This window comes from Guyanagaster necrorhizus (genome assembly GCF_019112545.1).
Source record: "Guyanagaster necrorhizus MCA 3950 unplaced genomic scaffold BT62scaffold_20, whole genome shotgun sequence".
Classification (NCBI taxonomy): Eukaryota; Fungi; Basidiomycota; class Agaricomycetes; order Agaricales; family Physalacriaceae; genus Guyanagaster; species Guyanagaster necrorhizus.
Genome location: NW_025064899.1, coordinates 4251 through 13932, shown reverse-complemented (window position 1 = coordinate 13932; position 9682 = coordinate 4251). Strand labels below are relative to the sequence as shown.

At 41.7% G+C, this 9682-nt stretch overlaps 2 protein-coding genes across 2 annotated transcripts; one reads left to right on the top strand and one right to left on the bottom strand.

The window, feature by feature from the left end:
• Window positions 1-1174: 1174 nt before the first annotated feature.
• Window positions 1175-1946, top strand: BT62DRAFT_934436 (uncharacterized protein; the record flags this gene model as incomplete). The annotated part of the gene is made up of 5 exons (XM_043186732.1): window positions 1175-1201; window positions 1388-1464; window positions 1492-1502; window positions 1578-1709; window positions 1767-1946. 5 exons carry the CDS (start codon window positions 1175-1177, stop codon window positions 1841-1843), a joined length of 324 nt encoding a protein of 107 aa, XP_043037328.1. The 3' UTR covers window positions 1844-1946.
• A 4894-nt stretch (window positions 1947-6840) lies between these two features.
• Window positions 6841-7787, bottom strand: BT62DRAFT_1032564 (uncharacterized protein; the record flags this gene model as incomplete). The annotated part of the gene is made up of 2 exons (XM_043178347.1): window positions 6841-7318; window positions 7361-7787. The coding sequence occupies 2 exons, from the start codon at window positions 7785-7787 to the stop codon at window positions 7074-7076; spliced, it is 672 nt and encodes a 223-aa protein (XP_043037327.1). The 3' UTR covers window positions 6841-7073.
• Between the last annotated feature and the right edge of the window lie 1895 nt (window positions 7788-9682).

The following is a 9682-nucleotide window of genomic DNA, read 5'->3' as shown; positions in this document are numbered from 1 at the left end:
ATTTGGAATCCAAGGAGGATGACTGTAAATGGTTGGAAATGGCAGAACAAAATGTTGCTGAACACTTGGATGCCGAGTCTTCAAGAGGGGTGGAGAATAGTCCTTTAGAAGGGCTAAAAGTGAAATATGTGGATGAAGAAATTGCCTGGCTAACAGATGATGAAGATATCAGTCTGAGTGAGATAGAAGGCAGCAAATCCGATGCAGAAATTGACCACTCACTTCCTAATTGTTTCCCCATGAAATCGATCCTGAAAGTGACTATGGATCAATGTCAGACCTTGAGTTCACTGCTGAAACCAGAAATACTAGTAAGGAAGGAAATCTCTCCACTTATATGCATGTCACATACCTCATAGTTCATCATTTCCAGCACTTGGTCACAATCCCAGGTCCCTTGCAAACCATGATTATATAATGACTTGTTGGAAGGTTAGGGTGGTTCTGTTTTGCTACCAGGCCAAGAACAATGATGGACTGGTCATGGCACTTGTGAGATGGCTGCCTTTTCCCTCTATCCCACCTCCCAATGCTGGTCTTGTATAGCCAGAAACAACAGTGAACTGTGTGCATTCTCAACATAATTGCATGCACATCATTGCACTATTTTTGTTCTCCTCCTCATTGTCAGGATCCACTACTACCGTTGGAATCAATGGACAAGAATAATACTCCTCTGAGGCAAAAAAAATAGGTTATCTGAAGTGATGTGACAATATTCACAGAGTCATACTTTTATGAACCTTTCTTTCTTTGCAAAAAGTCTCTCATCACCATTGCTCACTATCTTGGATAGCAGTCCAAAGATGGAGGCACACAAAGAATTGGATGTTGGAATGGCCATAGTTATACATAGTAACAAGATGGTGGTTGGAGATCAATGTTAGGAGATGCATGAGCAACAGCTGGTGTCGGAATTTTAAATACAACTTGAACTACCACCATCCTCACCAATTAAGCCCTTTCTGCTCTTACTCTCCAAGCAATGTCCAAACCCAGCATCTCGATATCCCCTGAAAGCGAGATGATAGGCCTCCAACTCCTCAAAGTCAAAGATCTCAAGCATCACATAGAACTCTGCATGTCCTATGAATTTGTTATGAGCAATCAAACCACCAAAGACAAAATAGCAAAGGCCAAAACCTATTCGGTGAAGCAATCTCTTCTTCATGAAATGTTGGCAGGACTTAAGGGCATCAAGGTAAAAATAGATGAAACGTTTGGTGAAGACTGGTACATTCCACAGATTGTTTCATCCATGCCCTAGCATATTGTTTTCTTCTAGATGCATACAAGCTCATGGTTACAGAAGAGAAAATGGTTGCTTATTGGTGACTATGATTCTTTGCTGAATCTCCTTGATGTGCCAACTTTTTTATTGAACCAGGCTGATAAATGTAATGATCTTTCACTTGCTCACCTTCAATTTTTCTGGCTCGGGATCCTCTCTTCGATCCTCCTCTGGTTTCTATTTTGGGTCAAAGCTTGAAGCTTGACTTCTGGTACATCTCAACAGAATCTTGCCGATGCATTGGCTCACCATATTGAACTGATAGATCACCCCACCCATACACTAGGATATAATATGAATAATGCATTGATTCAACTGTTTGCACCAGGTCTAGGATGTACAAGAAGTATACTGCGATGTAAATTAGTAGCTTTGGAGATGGTTATCACTTGTGGATGCACTGAAAGTCTTGATAGATGTGTGCTCTTCTTTTGGGAAATGGATGTAGAAACTGTCTGATTTTAGATGTTGGTAGTCAATAGTGACATTGGTGAGGAGGAAGTGACAACACACATAATTGGGTGGTTAACATTCCCAATAAAGCCCAATTGAAAAGGCTGCCAAAGAACTTGGAACAGAATCAGAGTCACATGGGGAAAATGTAGTCATAGACTCATGACTGGTCTAATACTTCAATGTTTTAGATGAAGAAGAGAGTGAATGATAAGTAACATACTACAGAAGTTGGATTGTCAGAAAGGATGGAACAGAGGTCATGGTCAGTCGATATAATGCTAGAAAAAGAAATCCAGAAATTGATTTTATATGGTGAAGGTCAGCAGCATTCAAGTGGGTGCAGGAACTGCTGAGGGGTTCTGTATCCTGCACCAACTTGAATACATTCACAGAATTACACTCTTGATGCTGATCCTCATCTTCTTCTTTAGACACTTCCTCTTTTCTGCATTTGAAAGGTCTAATGCATTCAGAGGAAGAGGACACAGAGGATGTAGTGAGTGCAAGAATGCAGGAATTCAATCTCTCTGAAGCAAACTGTGGTAAATCGCAGTAACTTTCTGGCAACTCTTGACCAAAGTCTCCTGGCCAGCTCTCTTCATAGAACTTGAGTGGCACCAGAGCATATGCTCCATGAAATAATCATAGGAGTTTTAATGCTACAGTTAAACAGATGGGTGCTTCTATTTCATAGCCACTGTAGCGAGCAGCAAGTGCTGCCATGAAGAATGGGTTGGCTCTTGATATCACCATGAGATCATTGAATGGGTCAGTGAAGGAGACACTTTCACCAGAGGCAGATTTGCTGAATATTGGGCCACTCAGACAAAGAGGTATTATGGTGTATTCATATTCATTTGCAAGAGGGCACACCTGGTATGAAAATTAGACACTCACATAGAAAAAGACATTAAAGTCCACCTTATAGAAAGACATGCTGTTAGGAGCATTCCTCTTGAGGTTGCAATTGTAGCAGTCGATGGTACAGTCAAGGGTTTCTCCCATTGGAGCCAAGAGCCAATGAGACTCTTTGAACGAATTGAGCAAAGAAGAATCCATTATAAAACATTTAGTAGCAATTAGAATGGCTGCCAGAGGGACACACACTGCAAAGTGTTATTGTCCATCCCAAAATACATGTTGATATCACTGTGCTGAAGACCCCCAGGCATATTCCAGCCCATCAAGCTAGAAAGAGTCCTTAGTAAAGGCTACCACTATAACCAAAGAGGGCTTCACTTCTCAAGCAAATGATGTGGACTGTATAAGCAGTTGAGACACCAGAAGATATGGCGATGAGGCAGTGGATTTGAGGAATTCGAGAGGAAGGCATTCTGGCATAGTGTTATACAAGGGAAAAGAGGTGAGAGATCATTGGGTGGATGGTGTAGATTGACAGGATTCAAATTCAGGGACATAATGGTGACAGTTAATGGTGCCAGTCATGAGGAGACTATGATCATGTGATCCTGGCACAATATCTGGTCTGTTAAGCCAGCCACCAGATTCACACTCTCGAATATCACTGGAGATTTGAGGCAAATACTTTCAACTTGCACACTCACTGTAATCTCTTAGAATGTAAGGCTGTGCTTTTATCACAGCAATTGACTGACAGCATCTACTCCTAGTGTGTCTGGAATACCACAACATATTAGACAGAAATTATTCCATGTTTGTACCACTATGAGAGGACATCAAGACTATGCATGACTTTACACTCTTACCCAATGATGGTAAATGCAAGAAGCCAGCCAAAATGGTGAGGTCCAATTTCCACTGAGAGATTGACTCTGAATGACATATCATTTAGTATTTTGATTATAAAGAAAAGCCCATCCAAGTTTGATTCTTCTCCCTTGAACTGCAAAAAGTGTATATTGTCTCTTGTTGAACTCTACAGCAATCTGAGGAAGGATACAAGCAGATGCAGGAGCAAACTGACTTTTTCTATTCTTTTGATCAACCAGAATTGCACAACCAGTTGCAGAGCCATGTCAGCCCCTTTTGTCTGGGGTCAAATGCAAGGAAAAAGTTGGAAAAATATGATGATAATGCCCTTGATTTATTATTGACATCGGCTCAAGACCAGTTTGATTTCCAGTGGCTTGTGGGTTTGTATAACATGTGGAGAGATGCTTCTACAGTACCTGTTGATTTCCTGAACATGACACATTCGACTTTTCTTTCAACTCCCTTCAGAATAAGCAGATGACAACTGGGAGCTGCAAATGAAGCTCATCACAAAATGACAAAGGACTTTGTGACAAGGTACAGGTTCTGCTGTCAGTGGTCTGCCCACAACTGCTGATGATGCACAAGAAGTAAGAAAATGGCTTCCTCCATCAATGGTCTAAGTCTTGGCCAAACTGGATGCTGAAGTTGATACTAGAAGGATCATTGGACTTGACTCTCTGCATACCAAATTTGTGTTATTTGTCTCAGAATATAATCACAAATTGCCATTCTGGGACTGAGTAGGAGGAGTTTGATGAAGAAGGCCTCATTGTATATCATGATGATGCATATAGATGGGAACTGTAGGCCAAGCTTGTTAATGAGACATCTAAAATTACTTTGACAGAGCTAGGTATCAAGAACTCTTGAGGTCTAAGTGGTGGGAATATGTTGAATTCCATCACTGCTCTCCAATTGAGCTTTGTTCTGCTGAAGAAGCTCTCATGCAAGTTTGACTGTTACTCTCTTCATGACACCATCCATCTGCAAAGCCAGGATAGGGAGTTTTGTGATCCAAGGGAAAGCATGTATCATGATGCTTGACCATCAGATGTGAGGTTCAAAATAATGATGTGAGCACCAGAAACTGACATGCAAGCAGATATGAAAGGAGCAATATCCATGGTGGTCTTGGTTCCTTGCCACTTGACATGATTTGCGACCCACCCTACAAACTATTTGTAGAAAACAGTCAGCATGGATGGAATATGGTTGATATAGGATATACTGATCTATGAGCAAAACAACTTAACTTCATGGTGAAACACAAACATATAGTGAAATGCAAGATTATCTGTAGTGATAATCTGACAATGTTGAGAATACATCTAGAGCCAATAGTAGGTGTTGAGCCTCACTATGTTGCATTGAAGAAAAAGACCTTGATCCTTTGTGGTCAACTGCTGGGTCATCATGAGGAAGGCTGACCAGGGTTGTCACCAGGTTTGTGCACCAAGTCTCATCTTTGAAGTCCAGGCTATGACATGGCATCATCTTGACTTGTGCACTGACATCCAAACAAAAAATCATGAGCCTTTGCAAAATTTGGCTGATTTTGTCCAGGTGAAATACAACATAAGACTTTTTTCCTCATAGATTTTGTCTGGATGGAAACATGGCTTCTCTACCTATTTTGCAAGGTCCTCTTTCATGCCATCATAGGCTGACTGGGGAGTAGCAGGTGACAGTCAAGAGAAGGGTAGTGGAGGAAGATTATGATGCATTAGTTGTCAACTGCAGAAACCTGGAGTTGGATATATGCAGTCTGAGGTGTGGGAAGAAAACAATGATAGGCTTGATGGCTCCCACCAAGATCAAACCAACATTGTGCCCCTAAGCAATTAGGACTAATCAATTCTTTTCTTGTGAAAAGAACCAATGCTGGTATAATTTGGAGTAGGTCCCAACATTGTAAATGCCTCACCTTTATGGCAACCCAGAATAGAGAAGGTCAATATAGCTGGTGAGGCACTTGATGCCTACCTTTTCCTTGACAATTCTCTTTCCACCTCCTCTGACTGGTGGCATCAAGGCAGGGAGAAGAGAAGAGGATTGATTGTTAAAAGGTGTTCAGTACTGCATATATGCCCCATTATGAGGCCATGATACTGGTCATGATCAAAGATCAAGCTGGCAATAGGTAGCATCATTGCCAATTCCCTTAGACTTTGGCTAGAGCTTCAATGCAGGGAAGCTTGATGTAGACAGTCTGATAGGGAATGTTTTTGAGGTTTAAGGTGCATCTGCAGTATAGACTGGTTAGGTTCATACCACTCTTTAAAAATATATGCATATCTGGCCTACCAGGTTATCATAGTCCCTGAGGAATCAGCTGCCTTGGTTGTAAGGTCATACAGAATAATCAGTTTACCACAGCCACAAGGAATGGCATTCAGCTTGGGTTATATATATACAACATTTCAGGAAAGGCTTACAAAGTAGCTAGCATGAATCATCCAGTAACTGCAGTCTTTGTCATTTCCACAAAGTTAATGTGACTGTATGCTCTGTGGCCTGCTCATATTGATATCCACATCCATGTTGTGGGATTTTGTTGTCCAGATGATACACATCATGATATGTCTGACTACTCTTCCACTTTACTAGGGTGATCATATGAAACAAATCACATAAATGCAAAATGAAAAGTATACTTACGAGACACTCCATATAGCAGACATATTATCTAGGTTGACAGATGAAAAATTCTAAGGACTTCTCTTCATAGAGAAGCCTATGACCTAGTCGGCCAGCAGTCAAGAAAAGAAAAGGGATTGAGGAAATGGCTCCTGAATTTTCGAAATCAAAAACAAACGCATCTCATGATGGTCCAGATCTGCAGCCAGTGAAGATTTGAACTCAGAGAAAAAATGCAAACAATGCATGGCTCACTATTTTGGTGATAGCTTCGATGTAGATTTAGGAAGAATCTGCAACACAAATAATCAGTTGCGAGATGAGCCTGTGATGGAACATGGGAGTATCTCATCCACACCATTCCAGGCAAGTATGCTGCTTTGGATGAGTCACTGGTACAGACTTTGCCATGATGAGAGTGACCAGCATTCAGTCTATAATATAGAGGATGAAATTTCAGGCAGAGGTTTCTTAAAATGATGGCCTTAATGTTGATAGTATGTATGCAGAACTTTAGCGACTGGGGCTTGTATCCACAGGAAGGGCATATTGCAAGGCAGCGAAATAGTTATCAAGACAAAGTTGTACACTGTGGTCTCAGCCTGCTGTCTTCTTTGCTTTTCAATGGTTCTCATCTCCACTGAACTGGCAGCAGTAACACAACAAAAAGTGTGCTCTTAAAGACCATCATACCTGGTCTTGACATGAGATTGGTCATATGCAAGAGAAAATCCATACCTAAGAATGATGACTTCAGAACTATCGGTTGTTACTAGCTGACAAAGATATGGCCTGTAAGGTTGTAGCACACCATTTCCATCAAACAGTATTGCACAGAAGGTAATTGACCCCTTTCAACAATAGTGTAATCTCTTCATGGAGAAAATGTTGCTTTACAGCTGTCTTTGAAAGGAATCAGCAAGAAAACTGAGTGATTATTTGAGGACATTTCCTATAAGAGTTTCTCATATGGCTTGAAACTCTCCAAGTACCTCCTCCACCTGCCAGCATTCCAACTAACGACATCTTTCCACTTCTCACTCTCCTCCCCAACCACCCCCCTTGTGAACCACAAAAATGCACAGATTGCCATGTCTATGAAATATGGTTCATTCCCTATAACGAAATTCCCATCACTTCCTTCAAACCATTTGTTCATCTTCCCAAGATTCTCCTTCACTTGTATTAACAGCTTCTCTCACTCTTCCCTTTTTGGCATCTCAATATTGACAGCCCCACTGAACCCCTTCAAGAAATACACTGCTGTCACCTCATTCATCTTTGTCATTAACCCCAGAGCATAGAATGGCCAGAGGGGAGTGAATGCATCGACAACTGCACTGGAGAAAGCGAGTTGCAGAGTCATCATCCCAGTGGGGATGAGAATGGGCCCAGAGGAGGGGTAGGTCTTGTCGAGATAAGCCACTATAGTGGGAGAGTCAGAGATGATGGTTCCAGTAGAGTCATCTTGGATGATGGGGATCATGTAGAAGAGAGATACACCATCTGGCTCCGTCATGGTGGGAGCAGCACCAATCTTTTTAGCTAGAGCCTCGACGTCAGGGAGCTTGATGTAGACAGTGTGGTAGGACAGACTTTTGAGATTTAGAGCATACCTGTAATATTGCCTGGTTAGCTTTGATGTGTGCCTTGAAGATATACACATACCTGGTCTGCCAGGTCATCATAGTTCCTGGTGAATTGGCTGCTTTGGTTGGAAGATCATAAAGAGTAATCATGCTAAGAGTTTATCACAACTGTAAGGAATGTCATTCAGCTCAGGTTATATACATGCATCACTTCATACAAGGCTTACTAAGTAGCTGGTATGAATCATCCAGAGGCTAAGTCTCTTTTGTCATTTCCACAATGTTAATGCTGATGTATGCTTTGTGGCTGCTTGAGTGGCCACATCTCGAGTGGCTCTATGCTATTGAAGACAGTGGATGAGAAAACTGTGGGATTTTATTGTCCAGATGATACACATCACAATATGGCTGTACTCTTCCAGTTTAAATAGACATAGGATGAAGCCAAAGTTATGATATCAGACAGATGTTGCTTTCCATCAGAGACCAACAGTATTGAGGAGCTCATGTCATAGCTGGTGGTATTTCAGTGCCATCCCTCAAGTTAGAATGATTTACTTGCCACTGTGTCAGCGTAGCACCTGTATTATCTGTGATATTCGATACTCTTTGTAGAAGGAAAGGCAACACACTTAAATAGCTTTGCATCTTCCAAGTGCTTAGAGGAACCTACAACTGTCTGCTAGTGGTCAAGAAAAGGAAAGATGGGGCATGATCAATCTGGCCAGTTGAAGACTAAGGCAATTGCATCTCATATTGATCACATGCTGGTCCTGTGAAGATCTGAGAGTGAGAGATGAAGGGAAGAAGACATGTAATGCATGCATCTGCAAGGCTTTCCCAACCAACATCCTTGTCTCCCTACCATGCTTCAGCTCAGTGCAATGGTCATTGACATTGACCTTTTTTCTGATACTTGAAGTCACCAATGACTATGTGTATTTGTAATCTGCTTTGGCTCTGGGCTATGCCACATCCCTGCTTGATGTTACAGAGTGTGCTATGCCCTGTGTATAATAATGACTTTCTCTAACACAGAAGAAAAATAACACTCTTTATCTGAATACAAATGTGCCATAATCCAATGCTATGACTGCCCAGCTCCAACAATATCCTCAGTGACATTCATAATGGAGATGAGTGCTGAATGCTGTGGTGTTGGTGTTGGTGTGATTTGGTGCTGGTGGTGGTGAAAAGTTTAAGTGCAGGGCTGTGTACATCTGGTTAATGTCAGATATCAGTCTGCCTTTACCGGCTACATCTGAACCATGCTGAAGCTTAGCATGTGATCTCAGCATCAAACCAGTTCTTCAGACTGGTATTTCCAGGAATTGCATATCTGTCTGGGTGTGCTTCTCATTTCAGGTTGGTGGACAAGCTGTACCCCTAGATTTCCTTTGCATATCTGCACCAAAGTAGCTATATTCTCTGTCTATGCATTTATACATAGGTTGATTAACAAAAATAGTAGTATGACTTTGCTACCAAGTGGCCACATTCACTTATGGATGACTGAGCCATTGCTCTACATAGCCTGTCTTTCTGCATCAGTGGGACATATCTATTGTTCTTGTTACACTACTTTCAATGACAGACATGGATTATTTGCTCAGATCCTGAATTATGTTCCATAAACAGAATGATGATTCCTGTCAGGCTTGCTGGGGTGCCATAAATTTTCTTAGGGTTAGGACGGTGTACCCCCTTCGGCGGAGCCGTTGGGGGTACACAGTATGAGTAAAGAAATACTCACCTCAAAAGTGTTGAGGATTGCGGTATTGCTTGTTAAAGCGAATCAAGGTCCAACAGAGGGATGGGGTCTCCATCTCTCACCCTGTTTCGCTTATATAGCTCTTCAGGGACCTGATTCATAAGCAAATGACGCAAATGAGAGGTTTTGGCGGACCAATCATTTTCGCTTTATCAGCAATCACGCAATCCGCAGCACAAATGAGGTGATACGGTTAGTAAT